The following is a 24,654-nucleotide window of genomic DNA, read 5'->3' on the forward strand; positions in this document are numbered from 1 at the left end:
AAAGAGGATTTTTATAAAATGATGTATCATTGGTCTGTGGCACCAGAGAAATTATCTAAAATGTATAAAGGCATTTCAAATGTATGTTGGAAATGTGAACAACATGAAGGGACATTTTACCATGTTTGGTGGATGTGTAAAAAAGCTGAAAAATTTTGGATTCAAATACATACGTTGATACAGAGGATTTTAAAGTTTAATATTCAATTGAAGCATTTTCCTTAGAGGATTGATGGATAAACAGCTAGAAAAAAGCCATGGAAGATTATTTCAGTATATGATTACTGTGGCGAGATTACTATATGCGCAAAAATGGAAAGATTCAGCATTACCCACCACAGAGGAATAGTTGGTGAAATTGACAGAACTTGCTGAGATGGCGAAATTGACTTTTTGATCAGAGAAAAGCCAATATCTACATTTATGGCTGACTGGAAACCCCTTATGGACTTTTTGCGTAAAACAGAAAAAAGAACTAATGATTTATGGTTCTGATAATTAGACAGGATAGATTATAGAAAGAAGAGAGTCATGATGTAACTTTAGAGAGAGAGGTTAAAATATAATTGCACTTTGATCACATCATCACAGTGGCCATCTTGACTTTTTTGACTGCCCTCCATGCAGACACCCCTGCTTCTTTGTATTATTATTATTATTATTAGTTTTAACAACAGTACTAAAAGCTAATACAAACTAAAATAGAACAGAGAAAACGAAAAGGAAGGAGTGAAATGAAAGAAAAAGCTAAAAGTGCAATAAGAAACAGAGTAGAAGAAAGTAGAAAAAAGAGAAAGATATAAAGAAAGATATTAAGATATAAAGAAGTGGCTTCCGATATTCTTCACAACAGTTATAATATGCTGGCTGGGGAATTCTGGGAGTTGAAGTCCACCTATCTTAAAGTTGCGAAGGTTCAGAAACACTGGTCTGGACTACTGGCTTCAGTAAGTATAAAGCAGCTTGGGAATTATTTTACTATAAAAAGCATTTGCGCACTGGAAGCACAGGGAAAAGCAGAACTGGGTTTGCACCATGTGCTCCTTTAAGCTAACATTTATCTATTTATACATCTTATGTAGCCTCCTGTCTCACATGACAGTGAGTCTAGGTGGCGAGCAAGGATTAAAACTGAAGTACTGTAAAAGCAGACTTCTGCAAACGTACACACAAGGTCTGAACACGTTCCACTTCTCGTTGCGGTAACCCCACAGGGCTCGCTCAAACTCCTGGCCCCAAAGCCTGGAGGAGCAACGAGGTCTTCTGTACCTTACGAAAGGCCAATGGGTTGGGGCCATCTGTATCTCCTGGGGGGGACCGGGGGGCTCTTCTGGGGGGGGCTCTGCAACAGAGAAGGGGTCACTTCCAGGTTCCACCAGATGACACTGTCTCGTAGACGGACCTGGAGCGTCCCCACCCACTGGCCCTGATGGGGCACCCAGAGACAGCCGGAGACGGGCGGTCCTGCAGAGAATCCAGCCTTGTGCCACGTAGCAGGTTAGGCAATTTGCAATTCTGCGTCGTGGGCACTTAGTCTGGGTCTCTGCAGGTGGCATGAAGGAAGCTATCATGAGGACCATAAAGGGGCTTTGGGGATGGGGGTAGAATAGGCTCAGGGACTGTAATTTGTCACATGTGTTACACAGCTCTAGTTGTAAGGATTCTATATATGTGATCCCTGGCAATAGAGGCCGTCTATCCCTGGCCGGGAAGGGCAAGCAGAAGGAGGCATTTCACATACTTCCCTAATCCCCTGTTTTTTTCATCATCCTAATTTCTTGTGATGGAAAAATAATAAAATAAGCCTGCAAACTCTCCTCGCTCCCCCTTGCCTCTCCTGCTGCAAACTCTTTCCCCCATTTCCCTCTGCCGTTTCCTGCCCCCCCGCCCCACTTGCACATGTAAAACAGGACCAGTCCCAGGCGATGGCGTGACCCAAGGAGGACCGTGTTTCCGCTGCTGAAAGAGCCCTCTCAGCGCCACCACACGGAGACAATGAGGGGCCGTCCCCGTCCCGCTTTAGGGTTTGTCCGGGGAGGAAGCCCTCGTTGACCAGGTGAGAAGCCGCAGGAATTCCCTTCCTATCCCGCGCTTAGACGCTCCTGCTTTTCTTAACCTTCCTCCTCCTCAGCAGTGCAGCCCTCGCCTCGGCTGCCTTGCTCCAAAAGCGTGGTATTTCTTTTGCTGTTCCGCCGTCGAGAAACACTTGTCCCCTGCTTAACACCCGGCCCAAACTCGCCCGCCGCCCAGATCCCAAGGGTTTCCCGCCTCTCCACCCCCAAGTGCATCAGGGTCTCTGCCTCTCTCTTGTTCGGGGTCCCTCTTCCTTGGAAAGCAGGCACCCAGGGACCCTCGCAGTAAACCTGGTTCTTCTTAGCATTGTGCTCCTGTCTTTGGCAGAAATTCCACAACGGTTTTGGTGTCAGCAGTGGGATCCAGCGATCTGCTCTGGTGAGTTCTGGCTGCAATTGAGACCAGGTTCCCACAGGATCCTTTGCCTCCCTTCCTCCCTTGGGTCAGCACCCCCCAGAGCAGCATCTGGATTGGCCCCGGGGAGAAAGCCAAGAGATTGCCGGGACAGCACCGGGAGGTAAGAGTTGCGGATGGTTTGAGTTGCCACCAGGGTGGTTTTGTGCACTGGCAGGTTGTGTGCACGGTTTAGGTGGTGGTTGCTGGGCCTGTCGCTCCCCTTCCAAACGGGACTGAGAAGGGGCCGGAGGAGGGTGCCCGGGTTCCTAACGGCTCTGCCGGTTCCTCTTCCGAGCAGGGCACGGCAGGAGCAAGAGAGAAGTTTGGGAAGAAGCAAAAGCCGACCAGCATCGTGAGGGTAAGTCCAGCTGTGGCACCTCCCTGGGCCAAAGTAGAGTAATTGGATCCAGGCTGTGTGCAGTTGTATATGTTGTTTGTGAGTCTGTGTGTTATTTGTGAGTCCATCTTCTGCCTCCTTTTTGTTGCTCCATGCAGCCGCACCTAGGACTTCCCAAGTGGATTTCTTAGAAAGTGAGGGTGCCGAACAGCTCCTGCTTTCTCTCTTTTTCCCTCTCACCCCCCCCCCAAAAAAAGAGGGGCCTATGGGAAAAAGGCAGTCCAAGTCCCCCCAGGTAGCCCTGGAGCCTTTATGCCAGTGTTGTCCAAACTTGGCCACTTTAAGATGAGTGGACTTCAACTCCCAGAATTCCCCAGCCAGCATGGCTGGCTGGGGAATTCTGGGAGTTGAAGTCCACTCATCTTAAAGTGGCCAAGTTTGGACAACACTGCTTTATGCATTAGAAACAATCCTTTAGGGGGCAATTGGACAAAGGAATCTGCTGAGAACCAGTTCCTGGGGAAGGAACGTTTAAGCTAAGAAAGATTACTTATTTAAAGAGAGAGAAAAAATGAATCTAGCAAACAGATGTGGAAAATCTATTGATGGGAAGGAGAATGTCATTTTAAAGATGCCCCACAGCAAGTAAAATGCCAAAAAGACCCCAACTTGCAAGATAGCAGAAGCCTGAAGCGGCAAAATGAAAAGTTAAAGGGACAAGTTGCTGAGCTGAGGGCACGCCCCGAACCAGCTGCCCCACCTGTTCCTTTGTATCCCTCCATTCCCAAGGCTTTGCCAACCACTCCTCTGCCCCAAAGATCCCCTAGACCCTTTAGATGTAATGGCCACCTCCCATATCCTTCCTTCCCCATACCAAGAAGCAGAAGAACCCCTGTTAGATCAGGTGAGTGCCCTCAGACCTCGTGCCCAAGCCCAGGAACACCCAACCACGAAGCTCTGAAGACCCAACCACCAGGGCAGGCATGTCCTCCCTCCTAACCCCGGTTCAGTAATCTAGGCCAAAAAAAAAAAAAAAAGGAGAATCTGATTGGTCCCCTCTTCCTGCAAGGTTCTCCTACATTCCTCTTTCTTGCCCACTCCCCAAATAAGCTTTGGTGAGCTGGCTTTACACATGGATTACAAGTCAGGCGTGACTAATTTCTGTTACATTTCCTTCTGAGGAGGCACCGCTTGGGCAAAGCTTCCCAGAGCTCCTGGACTTCTCAGCCCTTGGAGAAATGAAACCAGAAGCCCTTTCTTTCAACCGTGTCTGCTCCTGGGTGAGGCTCTTGCTGGGAACCGACAGGCCAGTTAAGTAGAGTTTTTCAAGATACTCCCACCTGTCCTCCTGCAAACTCTTGTGGTTTCCCATCACTGCCTCCGTCTGTTGGATGTTGACAAGATAACCAGTGGAGCAAAAGCAGTGGGAGCGTCAGAGTACCCTGGGCCTACTGCAAGCACCCTAATTTTACTCTGAATCTCAGCCACCTAAGAACATAAGCCGTGCCCTGCTGGATTGGACCCCAGCTCCTTCTGGTCCAAAAGTCTACTCTTGTAGCAGCCCACCAACTGCACAAGAAGCCCCCTGCCCCCCCGTCTCCCAGCAGATGGCCTTCAGAGGCAGCCCGGCCGCCATCAAGGCTGATAGCCCTCCATCCCCAGGACTTCCATGAAGTGGCCCAACCCTTTTTTGGGGGGGGGGAAGCTGGTAGCTGGCACCACATCTCAGGGTAGCGAATTCCAAAGTTGAATTCTGTGTTGTGTAAAAACAAAAACAAATGCAGATCCCTTTTGTCTGTCCTGATTTTGCAGGATTCAGTGTTACTGGGTCTGGTTCTAGTATTTTGGGAAGGGGGAAACAGCTTCTCCTTGCCCACTTTATCCACCCCCTGCATGGTTTTGTACACCTCTATCACGGCCCCTCTCATTCACCTCCTTGCTGGACTGAAGAGTCCCCAAAGTCACAAGCTTTCTTCCCAGGGAAGCTGCCCCACTCCCCTGAGCATCACAATGTCCTCCTCTGAACCTTCCCATAATTGTGACTTCCCTTATTAACAGCAAACTCTAAGAGGCAGGAACTGGTTCAGTTCCCAGAAAGGGATTGGTTAGAAAGGTCTGTGACCGCTTTGTCTCATGCTCTAGCAAGCTGTGGGAAGCCAGCTGTGGTTTATTCGGCAAAGCCTTGCTTAACAATCCAGGGCTTCACGTGATCTGTGGACGTAGCCTCTTCTTCCTCTGCCCATCACTGTCTAACCAGCACCTCTGCTCTCCAATCTACTGCCCAACCAGTCTTGGAAAGACTCCCTGGACCTCCATGGCAATCAAGCACGCTTCAGGCCTGATGCCGGGCCGCTAAAGCACCCGCAGCCCCTATCATCCAGAAGGCTCTGCTGGAAGTGCCATCAGTCAACCTGGGTGGTGAAAACAGAAGATGAATCTGACCCCTAGACTGGCTCCATGGGACCAGGGACCCCCAGCCTGGGCTCTGGGACTCCCCTACTGCCTAAAGCAGAACGGCTCCAGAAGATGCCAGAGGGGAGGAGGTGGGGAACCTGCAGGAGGTGTCCAAAAAGTCAAGATAGCAGCCCTGATGTATAATCCAAGTTCTGCCTGTTTGCTATCAGCAAGGTTGGGCGGACTATGGGGGCTCCGCATGATAGATGAACCCCAGCCTCTGAATCTGGCGTCCAGCAGTTTCTGCATCTGATGAGTTTGCTGAGTCTACAGAATTGCGGAACCAGGAAAAGGCCCTCTGTATTTTCTTGCTTGAAGAGGGCATTGCCTAACCCGAGCTTCCTGCTAATAAACTAACGAGTAGGGATGGGTGGAGTGGCCTGAAATATGCAAATTGTCAGGTTGGGAAATTGCATTAACTCCAAACCCTTCGGTCTTCATCCCGTTCTCCGGCCAGCAACCGTGGGAATCTGCTTTGCGGAAGTGAGTGTGTGTGCCGTGAAGCCAGCTGAAGAACTCCCTTTTTTGGAAATCAAGAAATTTCTGTTTCAGTTCTGCCTGTTCCTCTCTCAGCGACCTGACCCATCAAGGCTCTTCCTGCGTTCAGCAAAATCCAAAACCTGCCGGCCACCGACACTGCTGGCTTCTCCCTCATCAGCCAGGGACTCTGCCCAGCATGGACACAGCCTGGATCAGCAGGTTCTTTCCTCCTTCTCCCGAAATGGCCCTATTATTTCTGCTCCGAAGAGAAGCAGCCTCACCATTCCTTGCACTGATCTCTACCTCCCAAGCTTTCTTAATGTCAGCTGGGAAGAATATTTCAGGGGAAAAATGCTTAGAAAGGGCAACATTCAAGAAAACCAAACCAGAATACTTTGCACCACTGCTGTTGTCCTGAACATAACGTATTTTCTCCTCTATGTTTGGATGTAGCTAGTATTCAAATCAGTGTGCAGCCTTATTTGAATGTTCGATTTATTGTTATGTCTAGTTGGTGCTGTTTATTAGTTCTCAGAGGACTAGGTCTTTCAAAATAGTTGCCCATTTTCACAAGAGCGATAGCACTTATTTCAAGAGGGCACCTCGGTTTAAGCTTGGGCACACAGGATGTGGCACAAGCACTGCCACAGTGACTTACTAATTTAACTCTTACAATAGTACAACTGTGCAATGTTTTGGAAGAATGACTTTGAAACATGCAGGAGAGTAAATGCAACCCATGCCTGTGACTTGTTAAAGCAGCTATGTCTTTTTTTCAGAATTGCACAGCTGTGTTAATGAGGCACAGGGGACAGGGATGCATTGGTGCTCCTGCAAGTTCCAGAGCATCTCTTCCCAATCAGATTCAAATCGTTGCACAACCCTGTTCTGTAGCCATCTCAGCTCTCTTCTCCAGCAAACCTATCAACATCTTGCTGGATTCCTTTACTACTACAGTGGAACCTCAGGTTATGAACGCTTCTGTTCATGAACTCTTCAGGTGACGACCAGCTCCGGCCGCAAAATTTTGCTTCAGTTCGCGAACTCCGCCTCGGGTTACGAACAGGATCCACGGCCATTTTCCCTCCCATGACCTGGTCCGCGGCTATTTTTCCGCCCCGACACGTGGTCCGCAGCCATTTTCCGCCCCTGACACATGGTCGTAGGGAGGGGGACTCTCCCTCCAAGCAATAGCCACCTCCCTGTCCTCCACACCAGAATGGATTAACGGTAATTACATTGAACCTTATGGGAAAATTTGCTTCGGGTCGCAACCAATTCGGGTCGCGACCAGAGTCACGGAACGAATTAAATTCGTAAACCGAGGTTCCACTGTACTGGTAGTCCTTGCTTAATAACCACAGTCGGGACCAGAATTTAGGTCGCTAAGCGATGCAGTCGTTAAGCAAATCATCATGTGACTGATTTTATGACCTTTCCTGCAGTGGTTGTTAAGTGAATCATGCAGTTGCCCATTGATTTTGCTTGTCGGAAGCCGGCTGGGTAGGTCGCAAATGGCGATCATATGACCCCAGGACACTGCAATCATCGTAAGTGCAAGCTGGTTGCTAAGCACCCAGATCGCAATCAAGCAACTGCGGGAATGCTGTGACAGTCAAAACTTTGGGCACTGGTCATAAGTCACTTTTTTAAGCACTGTTGTAACTTTGAACAGTGGCTAAACGAATGGCCGTTAAGCAAGGACTACCTGTACCTGTAGATTGCTTCTAGGAACTACTTACAAGAAGAATGGGGTTGGGGAGAGGGAAAATACGCCTCCCCTACCAGGAATCCTTTGCATTCAGTGAGCCTGTGACAAGGGTGGAACTCCCAGCTCCCAGTTTCTTTTCTGCACCCAGCGACATTTCAAAGTGGTCTTTTAACAATCAGCAGCCTGGACCCCTTTTGTGGATCACAATGGTAGTGATCCATATGCCGTATTCCAAAGGGTGAGGCAAAAAACCCCAATCTGATTTTACTTAATAAACCCTGAAACTTAATTAGAATTAAACACAACCTAGCTACAAGGCAGAAGGTCTCTGCGTATTTCATGCCTCTCAAGATAGCATCCTTTGATTTTAGCACTGGTAGGGGAAGGAAATGGACACAGTATGTGGCTCCTTTTTGAAAAGCAGGGGATGGAGGGAAGGAAGGAAGGAAGGAAGGAAGGAAGGAAGGAAGGAAGGAAGGAAGGAAGGAAGGAAGGAAGGAAGGAAGGATGGAAACTCGAGGGGCCAGTTCAGGCGCTGCACTCAGCCATAATGTGATTTGTGCAGTTTTCACTGGTAGGTAAACCCTGCCAATTGTGGCCTGCAAATCCACAATTTATGGCCGAGCGCGGGTGCCAAACCAGCTAGTTGCCATGGATTCAGTAAACTATGGCTAAACAATCCATAGTTTAGTGTGATGAATGGCCTAACATATTTTACTATATTGTGGTTGTCGTTATGTGTTGTGCAGCTGAAAATACGATGTCACTGTTTCCTTTTGCAAGAGGCTATACCAACTTTTGAAGGCCGGGTGGTGACGCGCATAAAACGAGGTGGAGCTTCAATTGAGGCATCACGGTCTCCATCTTGACTTTTTCGACCCTACCCTGCAGGCACCCCTGCCCGTAGATATTCCACAGTCATCCTAAGCCTTTTGCCCATTTCAGATTGGAAGTGCCTTGCAGGCAGAGACCTCGTTCAGCCTGGCGAGGGTTGTTAGGACAGGAGGATACCCCTTCATGGTTCGCTACTTGAGAGTACCTTCCCAAATCCCCACTTCATCTGGGTCTTCGCAAGACACTGCACAGCATCCTGACCTCACGGACCCAGGTTCACACAAGGCGAAAAGCTAGCTTACTCGTTTGGGACTCGGAGGTCGTGTTCACACAACAGGCTTAACCAGGTCAGTGAAAGACCTTGGGTGGTGCAAAGAGTCCCCTCTCCCCCTTCATCTGGCTCAAAGCTTATTTGCCTTCTTAAACAAAGATTTGTATACTGCCTACACAAAGCAGTTCACAATAACACCACCTGTCAGTCTATGAAATAAGCCAGGTCAAGAAACAGACACTATGGGGATTCTAGCAATGCTACTTTATTGCTGTAAGGCAGTGTTTCTCAACCTTGGCAGCTTGAAGAGGTGTGGACGTCAATTCCCAGAACTCCCCAGCCAGCCATGCTGGCTGGGGAATTCTGGGAGTTGAAGTCCACACATCTGCAAGCCGCCAAGGTTGAGAAACACTGCTGTAGGGTATACAGTAGTACAGATATTGAAAGCCTCTCCCATCTTGTACTAAACAAAATCAAAGTGGGGTTCCCTTGGCTTTCTTTCTCACCCTTGCTTCAGTCTCTGGACCAGAGTTCCTCAACCTCAGCAACTTTAAGCCTGGGGAATTCTGGGAGTCAAAGTCCACGCATCTTCAAGTCGTTGAGGACAAGAAACCCTGCTCTGGACTGGGTCATCGCTTCTCCAAGTCCTTTTTAAGTTAGGGCAAACCCGAACGACGTAAAACAAAAACACCACAAATGGATTCATCCAGGAGGCAACCCAGTGGGGAGCAGGGGGTCGAGCCACCAGAGGAAGGGGATGGGCATTGTAGTACCACGCAGCTGGTGGAGGCTGGGTGCGCGGGTTGGGCTCCGGCCCCAGAGAGCTGGGACAGCTGTGCGGGGCTGCCCCTTTGCAGCCTGACTCACCTCAAAGGATCGTCGTGCGGCACAAGAGTGAACCGAGGGCGACCTCACTGGCACCCTGCCCTCCCTGGGGCAGAGCGTGCGCCCGCTTGCCGTTGGAGGCGACGCCTGACTGTTTGCCCCCGCCCCCAGAAGGGATCCCCATAAGACGCCTCCCGGCGCGCAGACAGAGACCGCCCGCCCCAGCCGCGCACAGCCCGTCGCTGCCTCCCCCCGGCCAGAGGCGCCCGCGGGCGAGGCTTCCTGGCAGGAGGCGCGGCCGTCGGCGGTTCTGCTTTCCGCGGCGCTTCCCGGCGCTGCCCGCGCAGTCGAGCCTCCTTCCCCCTCGGGGCGGATCGCAGACGCGGCTGGTCTGGGGACGAGGCTGCCGGGGATGCGCCAGGCGCGGCGGCTGCAGTGAGCGCGGGGCTCGGACCGCTGGGGACGCGCCGTCGGGCGACCGCGGGGAGGCTCGCGGAGGAGAGCCGGGAGGTGAGCGGCGGCGCCGCGGCAGGGAAGGCGGGGAGGGAGGCGGACGGGCAGCGCTGGGGAGGGAGGGCAGGGCAGGGCAGGGCAGGGGAGGTCTGCGGCGGCGGCGGCGGCGGCGGCGGCGGCGGGGGTAGCCGCGGTCGGGTCCAGCTGGCCTTAGCGCTGGGCCTTGGGAAGCCATCGGCGAGAGCCTCCTTGAGCATGGGCAGAGTATCTCCTCCTTCTCCTCTTCCTCCTCCTCTTCGCGTCCTGCTTGGAAGGGACTCGACGGGAGCGCAGCGCCCAGGGCGGAGAAAGACCCCCGGAACCTCCCGCGCGTTGCGGCGCTGTCCCCAAACGGGCGAGGTGTCGCCCAGCTTCCGAAGCTGTCCAGGCAAACCCTGGACTTGCCACCCTCCCCGAAAACGCCGCCGGCCGGTCCCGCGTCCCGCTCTGCCCTGGCGTGAGAGGGCTGCCCAGGAAGCGCTTCTGCAGTCCCCGGAGCGCCCGCGGGCCGCCGGAGCAGCGCGCGTCTGGCAGCTGGCCGGGAAGCGCCTGGCCGCAGGTTCTGGGGAGGCGCCTTGCCCGGCCGGCCTGCGTTGTTCTGGGCAGGGGCGCCCTTCCGTGCTGCGGCCACCCGGCAGCCGATGGGGTCGCGGAGGGCTGAGAGGCGTCCCTGGAATCTGGAGCCTGGGGCTTGCTTTGCAGAATGCCAACTTCCCGTGTTTTTTTTAATGGGGGGAGTTTAATTCAAACATTAATTGAATGTAATTATAATTGGACATAGAGATCGTCAGGAAAGCTTGTGTATTGTGCAAGAGGTGACCAGGGAAACACTGTCCCTAATGGGGACCCGGTCTTGCCGTAGGCAAATAATTGCAAGCCGTAATTGCATGGCAAATAATTGCAAAGCGTGTCCAGAAATAACGCCAACACAGTAGATGCATTTTATTTACATCGGCCCTTTTGGTTTTCTCTTTTAGTTAGTGGCTGGAACCAAATGTTGCAGTGTCTGGGTTACTGGGTGCCATTTTCTCCCCCCCTCCCCCCCATCCCCCAATGCCAGGCAGGGCCCTAAAATAATTTAGTACGAAAATGCCTGGTGTGGGCTGGAGAAGATAGACAGAGAGGCATGTGAGGAGAAAGTATTAGAGCAGTGTTTGGTTATATCAGGTTACATCAGTGTGTATCAAACTTGGCAACTTTAAGTTGTCTTGACTTGAAGTCCACACATCTTAGAGTTGCTAAGTTTGAAAAACACTGAGCTATTTGCACACAGGGCTCTGCATATTCCTCTCGGTAAGCAATTCTTAATCTTTCCTGCCCTGTCAACCCTTCTGTCCAAGGACCTGGTCCTATATTGTAATAGAAATAAAACCTTTTTTTTTTTTCTGAGAAGGCCAGAATGAGAAAACGTTCATTCGGTTACAATATTTCTTGTTTTCAGTACATTTTGTAGATTTAACTTGTTCCATTTCCCACCTTCAACTTCACTTCAACTACTAGAATTCTGGGAGTTGAAGTCCACACATCTTAAAGTTGCCAAGTTGGAAAAACACTGACTTAGACTGTTGGGGAGCCCCAGGCACAGGAAGTATGTCACCGTTGGGAACCATTGTCCTGAATAACTGTGTCCTAAATTAGTTGGTCAGAGTAAAGACCCAAGTGAGCATTAGACTGTCGCTGAAGTGATTGAAAACAGTGACCAGTGATCAAATGTATTATCATGATTAGATTTATATCCCACTTTTATTTTGTACAAAGTTGTCCAGATGGCTTCATGCCTAAGGGGGGGAGACTGGAACTCCCCAGTTTCTCATCTAGCACCTTCTCTACTAACCCAGCTGGCTCTTAAGCAGTGGACTTAATTTATATGTCAGTGCAAAACTCTCGAGAAATTCCACCAGGCTCGCAATTGACGTCGCAAGAGGAAACAGAAATCAGCAGGTAAAGCCAAAAAAGTACAGATCTCTCTAGAATGCTTGGGGATTTCTCAGAACAGCCACAATAGAAGCTTTGCTAAAGTGGCTATTACAGATAGATACCCAAGATAAAAGTTTGCTTCAGAAAATGGAAGTTTCCCAACACAAGGACAAGGAGAAGGAACATGAGATTGCAGAAAAGAAATGCAAGCAGGTGAGAAGAGATGCAAATCACGAATAAAAGTGACATTAAAAAAAAGGCGAATGGGTCAAAAGCAGGAGACGGGACAGAGAGGCGATCAGACCGTTGGCGATAAGCGGACTCAAGAAGGACTGAAAGGATAAGAAATTGCAAAGAAGCAAAGTTGTGTGTATTTTCTTCACTGCAGAAGATGCAAGATAGATAGATAGATAGAAATTTTTGCAGCACTTGGAGCGCCCCCCCCCAAAAAAATTTCAACAGCATGATTCCTGGCTTTTGGAGAAAAAGTGTCCCAACTTTTTGAGGTGGGTTTTATGTAAAAATGGTAAGCTGGTAAATCCTAAAATAGTATTAATTGAGTTAACAAAGCAAAAACAACCCCTCCCTGCAGTTCCTCCCAACTTCTCCCTGAGAATCCTGTTCTCTGTCTTGGGGCCTGATGAGGCCCCACCTATTCTGCATCCTTGTCCCACCCCCAACCATCTTTGACCCTCCCCAAAAGTTACAAGCGGCCTCAGGCCAGTTCCTGGAGTGGGCATTTAATTAGACTTTCAAAAGTGGTTTGGCAAAGTTAGTTCCACTGCTAATAAGTAAAGGCTGGCTGGAGTTCGAGAAGGAAGATGGCGTGAGTGCGAGAATATTTCCTCCTTTTCTCTCTCCCCCCCCCCCCGCAATACGTATAGGTGAAATTAATTAAACTGCTGGATGAAGAACTCATTGTTCCCCTTAAAACCTGCCTGGCAGCAAAAGAGCCCATTCAGAGAGGGCAGGTGGGAGGGGCTTGTTCGTGTTTACGTGATGAATGATGATGCCGTGAATAGGAAGCTGCCCGCGTGCCCTTCCCCATTTGGGGGGGGGGGCTGCGTCCTGGATGGCTTGCAGAGCCTGGATCGTTGCCAGCATGCTCCTAAGAGTTCTTGCAATCGCTCCTGCGCATTTTCTCCGGCTCTTTGCTCTGGTGAGCTGTGGTCCTTCACGTACAGATATGCAAATGCTCACTTTGCGGCAATGAGGACAGCCAAGAAGTCATACGCATAATGTAGAATTGGGATCGGCAATCTTGAGAAGCTTCAGTATCAGCCGTTGGAGCTGGCTGCTCCCGAGCTTATGCCCGGAAAAACTCATTCTAAACTAGGGGATGCCAACTGCTCTGTGCCTCATAGTCCAGTTTTAAGGGATAGTCTGAAGCAGATGATGGCCTTTTCAATGTACAGGTAGTCCTCACTGAACAACCATTTGTTTAGTGACTGTTCAAAGTTACAACGGTGCTGAACGAAAGGACTTACAACCGGTCCTCGCACTTACAACCGTTGCAGCACCCCTCACAATCATGTGATCACAATCTGGGTGCTTGGCAACCAGCTCACACTTACGACGGTTGTAGTGTCCTGGGGTCACACGATCACCATTTGCAGCCTTCCCAGCTTACAACCGTTGCAGCACCCCTCACAATCATGTGATCACAATCTGGGTGCTTGGCAACCAGCTCACACTTACGACGGTTGTAGTGTCCTGGGGTCACACGATCACCATTTGCAGCCTTCCCAGCTGGCTTCCGGCAAGCAAAATCAATGGGGAACCACATGATTCGCTTAATAACCATGTGATTCGCTTAATGACTGCTGCAAAAAAGGTCATAAAATTGGGCACAACTCACTTAACAACTGCCCTGCTTAACAATGAATTATCTAGTCCCTATTGTGCTCGTTAAGCGAGGACAACCTGTAGTAGCTCCTGAAGCATGCTGCTTATTTGGAATCACGCTGATCCAGGTTTATACTCGGGCATCCACAGCAGAGTTTAAAAAAGGATGCAGTGCATGGTATAAGAGGGGTAGGGCTTCAACTGTGTGGTTGTGGACCCTGTCATTTTCTGTGACCCCCACCCTCATGGATGGCCCCGAGCTGGTTTAAGGAGAGTCATTCCTTTGATCTTGGGAGGTTAGAGTAGAATTCAGTTAGAGTTTAGAATTAGATTTAAGAGAGACAAATGCAAGGGGCCTTACATAGGAAAAGGGTCTAGGCTGCTTGGTTGTAAGCTGTGTGAAAAGGGTCTTGGAACTGCAACAAAGTGTGTAGGAGCCAGCGGTGTGATATGGCTGCAAAAACAGCAAATGCCATTTTAGGCTGAATAAACTGAAGTGGAATTTCTGAATCAGGAAACGTAAACATTCGACTTTGTGCCGCTTTGGCCAAGTGCCGCTTTGAGGTCTATGGCCAGTTCTGGGCACTGGACTTTAAGCAGAATGGAGAGAAGACAGGAGAGAAGGACAACGAAGTTGACGGGGACAGACCGCGTGTGAAGACTCTGTGAAGAAAGATGGAAAGAAGTGGGCATGGTCTTGAGAAAAGAGGCCCGGGAGAAGCTGCGCCTGCACTCTTCAGAAGTCTGAAAGACGGTCCCAGAGAAGCAATTCCAAACCTGCTTCCTTTCACGCAAGTAACGGAGCGACAGTCTTGGATCACAGGGAGGCAGATTCTGGTTGGAGGTTATAGGAAGGCCAGCCGCCCAGAGGAGTCACTGGGGATGGGCTCCCCTTCCCTGGACGGGCTCAAGAGGAGGCAGGACCACCATCTCTCTGGGGAGGCTTTGCTCCGGTTCCTGGGCTGGGTGGCCTCAGGGCTCTTTCGCGTTCTGCTGGGGACTTCTACTGGGAACGAACGAACAGGGCAGACTCCAAGGTGTCCTGCTGGAGTCTGGGTTTTGAGGGCCTGGCCAGCGTTGCGCCGATGGCAATCCAAGCTCCTCAGCACCTGCGTGGAATCCCTGGGGAGGGCCATCCCGAAGGCTGAGCAAAGAGATCTCCGTCGGTTTCCAGGCTGAGCAAAGAGATCTCCGTCGGTTTCCCGTCTGGGATGGTGCAGAACCTCTGAGCGGCTTAGGGCGGCTTTAGGTGGGCTTGCTGCGCTTCTACGGAAGGCGAGAATCCCTTTCCCCGAACCGCCCCCTTTTCAATCAGCCCTGTCCAGGCTTCCTGCTCCCTTGCAGCCCTGCTTCCGGCCTCTGACCGCAAGATCAGATCTCTTTTCTCGAATGCCCTGCGGCTTCGAGGGCAGCCGTTTCCAGCTGGCTATTTGGCGCTTTATTGAAACCCAGCACGAAGCCAGTGCAGTAAAGGTGCAAAGAGAAGAGCGCTCTTGCTTTGGGCCACCAGAGATGTGCTGGGCTGCAGGGTCGGCCTCTTCCTCTTCTGCTCGTGAGCAGCCCTGGGCCGGAGAGCGAGCGGCTTGGTCCAGGTGCTTCCGACGCCATCTTTCACGAAGTCTTTTCACGTGCAGGGGCGCGCAGCCGCCGTTGCTCCAGGGGAGTCAGTTGCAGGATTCCTGTGGGCCGGGCGGGGGGCAGGCGAATTCCTCCCCATGGGGGAAAGCCTGTAGCTCAGAGGGAGAGGCTCCGTCTTGTCCGCAGCAGGCCTGGAGTTCAGGGCGCGGCCCTGGGAGGTCCGCTTATGACAGTGTTGTCCAAACTTGGCCACTTTAAGATGAGTGGACTTCAACTCCCAGAATTCCCCAGCCAGCCATGGCTGGCTGGGGAATTCTGGGAGTTGAAGTCCACTCATCTTAAAGTGGCCAAGTTTGGACAACACTGGCTTATGAGGATGAGAACCCTCTCTCCAACCCTTGGGGCTTTCTGGCAACTCGAGCAGGCAGGTCTGCCCTAAAGGAAACTTTAATCGGGAACAGGTTTAAGGCCAGCATCCCGTTTGGGGGCGTTGTTTCATTGCAACCATCAGCCCTCCGAGGTAGGCCAGGTCAAGAAACAGACCCTGCAGGGATTCTCGGAATCTACTTTATGGCTGTAGGGTAGAATAACCGAACCTTGAAAGCCTGTCTGAGTTTCTCTCTGCTCCATCTTTTACTTTCTTTTTCCTGCTGGTTTCAGTCTCTGGACTGTGTAATCGTTTCCCCACATTGCTGCATAATGTTTTTCTCCTACCTTCCCCAAGGTCAGCTCTAAATTCAACAACACTAATAATAATAATAATAATAATAATGCCTACAAGTATCTTGATGCAAATGAAGGTCAACACCAGTTAAAGAACTGGCAGCTGTGATTTCATGTTGTTGTGTACATAATAACAACCACCATAATAATAATAATAATAATAATAATAATAATAATAATAATAATAATAATAATATAATCAACTTGTATATTGCCTGATTCTCAGCAACTCTGGGTGGCTCACAACAATCAAAGAAATCACCATAAAGCCAGTAAAATGTAAAGATAAAAGATGGCAAGTGCGACGAAGTGAGGGGTCTCACTCCCTCGTTGAAGGCCTGGGTGAAGAGCCACCCACTAGCCACAAAACGGCTTGCTTGGTGTGGGCACAGGACGTAGAGCAGCATTTCTCAAATTTGGCAAGATGGGTGGACTTCAGCTCCCAGAATTCTGGGCATTGAAGTCCACCCATCTTGAAGCTGCCAAGTGTGAGAAACAGTGATGTAGAGTGACTCTCGTCAAGCATGGCGTATTCTTAGACCGTGTCTGTTCCCAGAGCCCAATGGAGAACTTGAGGCAGCATCTGGAGGACCGCAAGTTCACCCTCGTGGTTGAGTGGCACCTGAAGACACCAAAGATGGAATAGAGCAACTGCTTTGATGGGGGTGCAGTCATTTTCCTGCAGTTGTCCAGAGTTTGCACCCGTAATGTTTTAATGAAAAGTGGCAAGAGGCAATAGCTTCAGTCAGTGTTTCTCAACCTCAGCAACTTTAAGATGGGTGGACCTCAACTCCCAGAATTCCCCAGCCAGCATGCTGGGGAATTCTGGGAGTTGGCCCACCCATCTTAAAGTTGCTGAGAATTCCCCATGCTGGCTGGGGAATTCGGGGAGTTGAAGTCCACCCATCTTAAAGTTGCTGAGGTTGAGGAACGCTGGCTTAAATGGTGCTTAGCTGTCACTTCAGAGCAAGCGACATTGTCCACCAGGCCATCTGCAGGTCTCCTGCAGCTGAAACTCCGGGGTTTCCAGCTGTCACAGAACTGCGTCTCAGCAGTCTGCCAGATTGGGGAAGGCCGTTGCGAGGTTCCCAAAACTGAGGACTGCTCACATCAGTAGGACCCATAGCTGATACTCTGTCCTTCCTGCAGACTTCCTGCAAGTGGGCGGTGGTGTCACTCGCTTGAGCAAGCCGGGTCGCCTGGGCCTTTTTGCATGTGGCTGATTTCTTGTATTTGCAAGAATGTTGACACCCACCCACCCGGCTCCCAAGGCAGCTTACGGTTCGAAAACAGGAGGTCGGTGGAATCAAAGCAAGTAAAATTGGTGACACCTAACCAGGTATCAGCCCACAAGAATAATATGCCACCGAACGCCCAGTGAACCATGGTTCGCCCAGTGAGCCATCTGCAGAAAGCCATTTCTGGGGCGAAGGTATGCTGGAGTTGTAGTCCTAGCATGGCTAGAGGGCACCCGATTGGGGAAGGCGGCATTTAGCTGGCACCCGGTTGGGGAGCAGCCTCCTCCAAGATGCCTTCTGCAGCCGTCCTGCTGAAGCTGGAGGCGGAGATGCCCCTGGTTCCTGGCAACCACCTGCTTCCCTGCCCTCTTCCCTTTCTCTTCAGCACTTCCTGCCTGGCTGAGGTCAGGTTTTCTCCCGGGCGGCGCCAGTTCCACTCCACTGGCACCTGTGAGCGTCTGCAGAGCTTGCTTAATTCCTGTCTGAGGCGAAAAGAGAAGAGAAAAGGTTCTTCTGCTTTCCATGCTTCTGGGTGAATTTCTGGAGGAGTTGCTATCAGGGCGGAAGGAAATGGCCTTTCCCCACTGCCTCCCCTCCGGCGCTGTGGCGCTGTGGGCGTGACACGTCACTGGGAAACTGTCCCGTGCCCCCCAGCCTCTCCCCTGCCAGGCAGGATTGTCGGGAGGCACAAAATGAGGGAAGTTGCTCATTCCCACTCTTTCCCCGCAAACCTCTGCTTGTCTGGAGACGGGGCTGGTGAAGACCTGACGGCTGCATTCACAAAGCGTACTGAGCCTGGGTTAGTGCTAAACGTCGTGCGTTGTTTTTCCGGCAGGGCACGTGTGAACCTAGCGCGCTGAGTTCGTTTCGGGTCAGGGCCTTGTGGGACACCAGAACATGGATTAATTCAGTATCATTGCGTGAAAATAGCCACTGTGGGGTGATGGTGAGAGCAGGGGGCTGGACACAATGGGGACTGTAGTCCAATAGGGCTGGAGGAAACGGAGAAGGAAGCTCTGGGTTTACATTTCCACTCAGCGATGAAAGCCGCTGGGGAGCGGCCATCGTGCAGCCCACCCTACCTCACAGGGTTGTTGTGAGGTGCATTAGGGTAAAGATGGAGATGTCCCTACGTCACCTTGCATTCGTAGGGTTAGGGTTAGGGTTAGGGTTAGGGTTAGGGTTAGGGTTAGGGTTAGGGTTAGGGTTAGGGTTAGGGTTAGGGTTAGGGTTACGGTTAGGGTTGGGAGGGTTAGGGTTTCGGTTAGGGCTGGGAGGGGTCTTAGAGTCCACGCAGTCCAGTCCTCTACTCGGTGCAGGATCCACGAGGTCCTCTCCGGCCGCTGACCATTCAACCTCTGCTGAAAGAGTCCAAGAGGATGGAGCGCTCACCACTTTGTGGGGCAGCCTGTTCCTCTGGTGGACGTCTCTTCTTCCCTGTAACTTTAACCCTTTGCTTCTGGCCCTGCGTCCTGGGGACACCCTTCCAGATGGTTGAAGACGGATGTCCTGTCTCCCCATCTTCTCTTCTACAGGCTAAACGTCCCCGGATCCCTTAACTGTTTCTCAGGAGGTTCAGCTTCCAGACCTAGAATGGAGGTATAGCCGCGAGGGAGAGCCCTTCTCCTTGAAGAGCTACCTGTCCGTAGTCGAGGAACGGGAATCACCGGAGTTCACGCTTGCTTGACGCTTCCCACAGAAAGCTGAAACAGGGACGGCCCTGGCCACAACTGACCGGGAATTATTGGGGTTTTCCCCACCTGTGTTTCTTCTGGGACAAAATTCCCGTGCCTCTGCTAATAATGATTGCGTGTGATGTTGCCGGGGCCTGAGTTCAGAATTTCCGACATGCTGTCGCTTGGTTTGCAAGGAAGGAAGAAAAGGGGTCTGTTTGGATGCAAAGTAGTGCAGAACCGTTGCAGACTGTGGTTTCTGCCGGGTGCCTTTGTGGACGGGGGGATGCAAATGGTGGCTCGCCGGCACTGAAAAACATGTTTGCACAGCCTAATTCAGTGTTTTTCAAACTTGGCACCTTGAAGATGGGTGGACTTCGACTCCCAGAATTCCCCAGCCAGCATGGCTGGCTGGAGAATTCTGGGAGTCGAAGTCCACCCATCTTCAAGGTGCCGAGTTTGAGAAACACTGATCTAATCTGGCTTCCTCTCGGGGAGCTCACAAGCCCTGCCGAACAAGATGGCCAACAGACTTTTGACCAAAATATTTTTCAGAGAGCCTGTCTGAAAAAAAGAAGAAGTTGCCTACCGTTTGCTGCTTAGACTAACAGCTGGAGAGTCAACTCCTGGAACGATGAGCAAACGGTTGTGTGGCTGTTGCAAAAGAAGGGCAACGTTGGCGCCCAGCTGCACTGTGCCCCCTGTGGCCTTGTCCGGCCAGCTGGGTTTCGTTCCTCAGGGAGCTGAGGGGCGAACGAAGCCCCGATGCCCTTAGTGGGGAGAAAGGGTCTGGCTGGGCCAAAAGTGGGTCAGCTTGGTTGCAGAAAGGCTTGGCGTCACGTGGGCATAAGCGTGTAGGTCTGATCTTGGATTGGTGCCAGCCGGGATCCCTGCAGGGGAAGGCGGTCAAAAAAGTCAAGATGGCAATCGCTGCAGTTGTTATTGTTGCTGGTCATATTAATATCTTTCTGTATAGGAAAAGTTTGCCTAGTGTTTCAGACAGGGAGTCCTCGTTTAGTTTTATTTCATTGTTTATTTTGGGTTGGATAATTTCATGGGGAGGATTCAAAAGCTGTCTAGAACACTGAAGAATACATCTTCCGACAGATGCAGTGGTGGCCACTCAATTAGACCTAATTCTGTGTAGAAGGTACCTAGATAATATTGTGGAGGATCAGGCTATCAGTGGCCACTAATCCTGATAGTTACACAGGTTATCCTCACTTAGCAACTGCCTTGTTTAGTGACCGTTCGCAGTTACGACCTTGATGAAAAAGTCCCTTTATGACCAATCCTCGCATTGATGACTTTCCCAGTTCTGTAAAGCAAAGGAAAGCTGAAGGAAGATCATAAGCACAGTCGCTGGTTCACTTAGTGACCGCTTCACTTAACGACCAAATTGCAAGTCCCCATTGTGGTCGCTAAACAAGGACTCCCTGTACAGGCAAGAGGATAGATTCTTATCGGAGAGCAGCTCAAATGACAATTTGTGGCAAATATTGGAACAAGAACGCTCCTAGTAGGAATGCGGAAATCTGGGTGAAATCCCAGCGAAGCTGCAGTCCCACATGCAGAAGTCATGCCTTGGCCAGTTCATTGGTTTGCACGCTGAAGGGGAATAAAACAGAGCACTGACCTCTCTCTTTCTGTCTTTCTCCCTCTCCTGCCAGAATGGGCTGCATGGAGTCCAAAGTAAGTGATCTTCCAGGAAAGGAGAAGGCAAGACATAACTCAAACTCTGTTCTGGACGTCCGTTATACAGCCGAACCCACCATCAAGGTACATGTAAGGCTGGGGGGGGGTCTCTCATTCCTGTATAAGAGAAATACTAAAACTCTATTGATGTGCCCTCAGGTAAAAGAAATTTGAAAGCCTAGCATCGTTTTATTTTTTTTATTATTATTATTATTTATTTAACAAATTTATATGGCCGCCCAACTCATACACAGTGACTCCAGGAGGCTTACAAGGTAAAATCCGTGCTACAAAAAAACCATGAACTCCCATCAATCAATTTTAATTTAATTGATTTGATTTGATACGGCTACCCATTCCAGGAGGCTCTGGGTGGCTTACAAAATCGACAAGGAAGAGTAAGCCAGTTTTCCCTTCCCTCCCTGTTGTACGAAGAGCGTCAAGGCAGGGCAATCTTGAGTTTCCTTCTAACCTCTCCTTCCCTTCCTGGGCTCAGTTCAGGTTTGGCTGACTGTGGCATCGCTCCCCCAGCATCATCGCGTGGCTCTAAGACGGCCTCTGCTGTTCTTTGCCTCTTAAAGTGCGAGGCTGATAGTGAAGTGTCACTGGCTTAAGGAATAACTAACTATTCTCTTTTGCATCCCAGAACAGCAGAGGATCCTGCATTCGGAAGCCCCAACGAACGGATGGTACGTATCTCCCATTAGAGCAGAGAGTAGATTCCTGGGCTTCGAGGGGGCCCGCAAGGTATGGTCAAAGAAGTCGAGATGGTGGCTGTGAGGGTGCAGTCGAGGCTCTACCTGCACGCGTATAGAAATGGGTGCTTTAATTGCACCCTCACAGCTACCATCCTGACATTTTGTTTTACCATACCCTGTGGGCATCCATGCCGGGTTCATAAACCCAGGTCCTCCTGGAGAGCATTGTTTCCTGAGAAGCCCATTGGTCGGTTGATGCCACAGAGGTCCCTTTCGGTAACGGGACCCCCTCCAGATATCGAGCGCTGAAACTTTCCTGCCAGCACAGCCAAGACAGGCTGAGACTTACAGAGCGCCTGGAGGGCAGCCAATTGGCCAAAGCTGGTTTAAAGTAAAGGGGTCCAAGCGAGGATTGTGTGGGAGGGTCTTACTCATGGATCCTGCATCGCTCGAGGCCCAGCCAGCTCTCCAATGGGGAAGTTAGATGTTGATGGAATTCCACAGGCGTGGCATGTGGCTTTTTTTAAAGGTAAACAGTCCAGAGGAGGGGGAGTGGGGTGCTGGCTTGCGTGCCTGTGCATGTCTGCAACCTTTTGCAGAACTTTTATAGAAACAATTCCCAGGCGCATCTAAGGGGTGGGGTGGGCTGGGGCAGGGTCAGAAATCTCCAGATGGTGGCTCTACCCAGGGATGGGAGCTCAGCCTCCGCTTGACCTTTCCTGCACCTGAACACGCTGCAGGGGTTTGATCGCAGGGCCACGGCGGTCCTCTTGACTTTCTCGACATCCCCCAGTCCCACACCTCTGGGTGTCCTTGCCAGTTCTCCTCTGTGGCTCACCACGGCCACAGCCCTGGTAAGACTGACCCCTGGCCCATAGCCCAAATGGGGCATGAGAGGAACGGGTTTCTCCTAGCCCTGAACGCAGGGACCCGGGAGCCTCTTGGCTCTGTTACAAGCCAGCAGATGAAGCCTGGGCCAGGGAGGATGGTCTCTATGTCCCCTCTAAACCCAGAGCTGCATGAAGGCAAACTTTTGCTCGTTCCCCCAGAACCAGATGATTTCATCGTCGTGGCCTTGTACGACTACGAAGCCATTCACAGGGAGGACCTGAGTTTTCAGAAAGGCGATCACCTCACGGTCCTAGAGCAGTAAGTTCTGGGCTCCGTCCTGTCCTTCTGTTGCTTGGAGGGTGGAATTGCTGACGGGGAAACCAAAGCCCCTCGATGCTCATAGGTGGCTTCTGGGGGAATCTGGTTGACCGCCGGCCTTATCATGTCCCATTCCGGCTGGGTCCCTCCAAGTCTGTGGCCATTCTGCCACCGTCTTCCCTGCTTAGCATTGGGTGTGGCTGTGCTATGTTGAAAGTCCAGGAGAATTTCTCCCCCAGGTCCCCCCTCCGGGATTAGCCTGCCGGAATGATATGCACCATGACCTTGGTTGTATTCAAGCGGCAACCTCCGCTGAGCATGTGGGTTACAGGGTGACTGTGAGTCAGAATGCACAATGAACAGCTCGGCTCCTGGAGCAATTTTCAGCACGCCGGGCTGCCAGCTGGAATAATGTGGGCATCTTTTGAGCATTCTGGAGGCGTACCTTATCAACCTCTCTCAGTTCTGCGTCGTTCACTGCTCGAAGCATCCTGAAAGCGTTGTTTGGCGTGGGTGCTGAGAATTCTGCCTCTAGCTTCCCTGAAAGAATGGCCGTTTCCAGTTTTCCCTGGGGAAAAACCATGCTTCTAATCCAGTTTAAATCTGTAGCCTAGATATGTTCAATGTCCTACTTGAAGCTATGACAAGGAAAGGTGGCCATCTGGACCTGTGTCCACTTGCCAGAGAAGCGCATATTATATTGTCTCTAAGTTGACCCCCAGCTTGGTAGGGGCTGCGGAGACTGATTGATAGTATAGGTTAATGTTTCTCAACCTTGGTGACTTAAGATGTGTGGACTTAGTCTCCCAGAATGCTGGCTGGGGAATTCTGGGAGCTGGTGTCCACACATGCTGGCTGGGGAATTCTGGGAGTTGGAATCCATGCATCTTAAAGTTGCTGAGGTTGAGAAACACTGGTATAGGTCACAGATCGTTATCGTCATACATAGCAACGCTTAGGGAATACTACGTGCTTTCAAAATATACTGAAATGTCTATTGGAAGAGACACTGGTAAAGCTCCAGAATTAGATTATGTCTAGATTGTTCTTTATTTTTCTTTGGTATGCCCTTATATGAAAGCGCAGGGCAAGACTTGTTTTCCCCCAAGGCAACCTGTGAGGGAGGTGGGGTGGAGAGACAGAGAGAGGGGCCCCAGGTCCCCCAGTGAGCTGCTTCCATGGCTGAGGAGTAACCAGAGCTTGGGCACCAGACCAGCATCTTAACCACCACACAACCCTGTTCTCCAAGCGGGAAGGGAGAACGAGTGAGCGTGTTTGCCCTTGTTTGGGTTTGACGTGTGCTGGGTCGGACTGCTGCCACTCAGCTGATAGACCCCCTCGGGTCTGTATTTTGATTTATTTTTTCTGCAGGTTACTATCTGTTGCTTCTCATTGTGTGGCCTCTGTCAGGTTCAGCCCAAAGAACTCCACGAGACAGTACAGATATAGTTCTAAAGCATTTATTAGCTTTCACCTTCAAGACAGAATCCTGCCAGGCTGAATCTAAACTCCCCAAGCCAGCAAGCAAACACTGCGAATTCCTTAGGGTGGTGCCAGTCTCATCCTCTTCACCTTCCCACGCTCTTTCTGGGGGCTAAGGAAATGCTTATCTCCCCGAGCGCCGCCTTCGCCAAACCATTCCATCACAGCCTCCCTGAATCGCATGTTGAATTACCTAGAGCAGTGTTGTCCAAACTTGGCCACTTTTAAGATGAGTGGACTTCAACTCCCAGAATTCCCCAGCCAGCCATGCTGGCTGGGGAATTCTGGGAGTTGAAGTCCACTCATCTTAAAGTGGCCAGGTTTGGACAACACTGACCTAGAGCTTCCCATGAGAGCACCAATTACTTGCTGAGTTTTGGGGAAGTTGGGAAATGTACCTAATTCTGCCTCCCCTCTCTCCAGGTCGGGAGAGTGGTGGCAAGCAAAAGCTCTGTCGACGGGGAAAGTGGGCTACGTTCCCAGCAATTATGTGGCCAAGGTCAACTCACTGGAGACGGAAGAGTAAGTCTTCTCTCGGCTTATTGAATGGGGGGATCTTCTCAGCAGAACACTTGTATCTTGGATGCCCACCTGATTTCAGCTCTGGACTACAGAGCTGCACATCGGCTTTGGTCCTTTGGGAGAGCCCCCGTTGCAGCAAAGTAGCTCAGGAGGAGAAGGATCCTGGCTTTGCAGGAGAATCCTTGGAATTCTCCAAGGATGGATACGGTGCTGGCCTTTTGGAGTGGCCTTTTCAATGATGGGGAACGGTGGTTCCCAGCA

At 50.9% G+C, this 24,654-nt stretch overlaps 1 protein-coding gene across 3 annotated transcripts in view; it reads left to right on the plus strand.

Annotated features, from left to right (window-relative positions):
* The first annotated feature begins 9,614 nt into the window (after positions 1–9,614).
* HCK (HCK proto-oncogene, Src family tyrosine kinase) overlaps positions 9,615–24,654 on the plus strand; it is a 29,047-nt gene continuing 14,007 nt past the window's right edge. Inside the window, exons 1-6 of one of the 3 annotated variants that reach the window (XM_025176792.2) lie at positions 17,864–17,973; positions 18,710–18,773; positions 20,518–20,626; positions 21,189–21,231; positions 22,290–22,389; positions 24,295–24,393. In XM_025176792.2, coding sequence (XP_025032560.1) covers positions 20,519–20,626; positions 21,189–21,231; positions 22,290–22,389; positions 24,295–24,393 — 350 coding nt within the window. In that variant the 5' untranslated portion in view covers positions 17,864–17,973; positions 18,710–18,773; position 20,518. Of the gene's footprint in view, positions 9,892–17,669; positions 17,974–18,709; positions 18,774–20,517; positions 20,627–21,188; positions 21,232–22,289; positions 22,390–24,294; positions 24,394–24,654 lie in introns of those variants that run through there. The other 2 variants (XM_088153630.1, XM_025176791.2) reach the window with 2 other exon arrangements.

Source organism: Python bivittatus, unplaced genomic scaffold (assembly GCF_059951505.1).
Source record: "Python bivittatus isolate LINGU-HERP-01145 unplaced genomic scaffold, Pbiv_v1 ctg000700_np1212, whole genome shotgun sequence".
NCBI lineage: Eukaryota > Metazoa > Chordata > Lepidosauria > Squamata > Pythonidae > Python > Python bivittatus.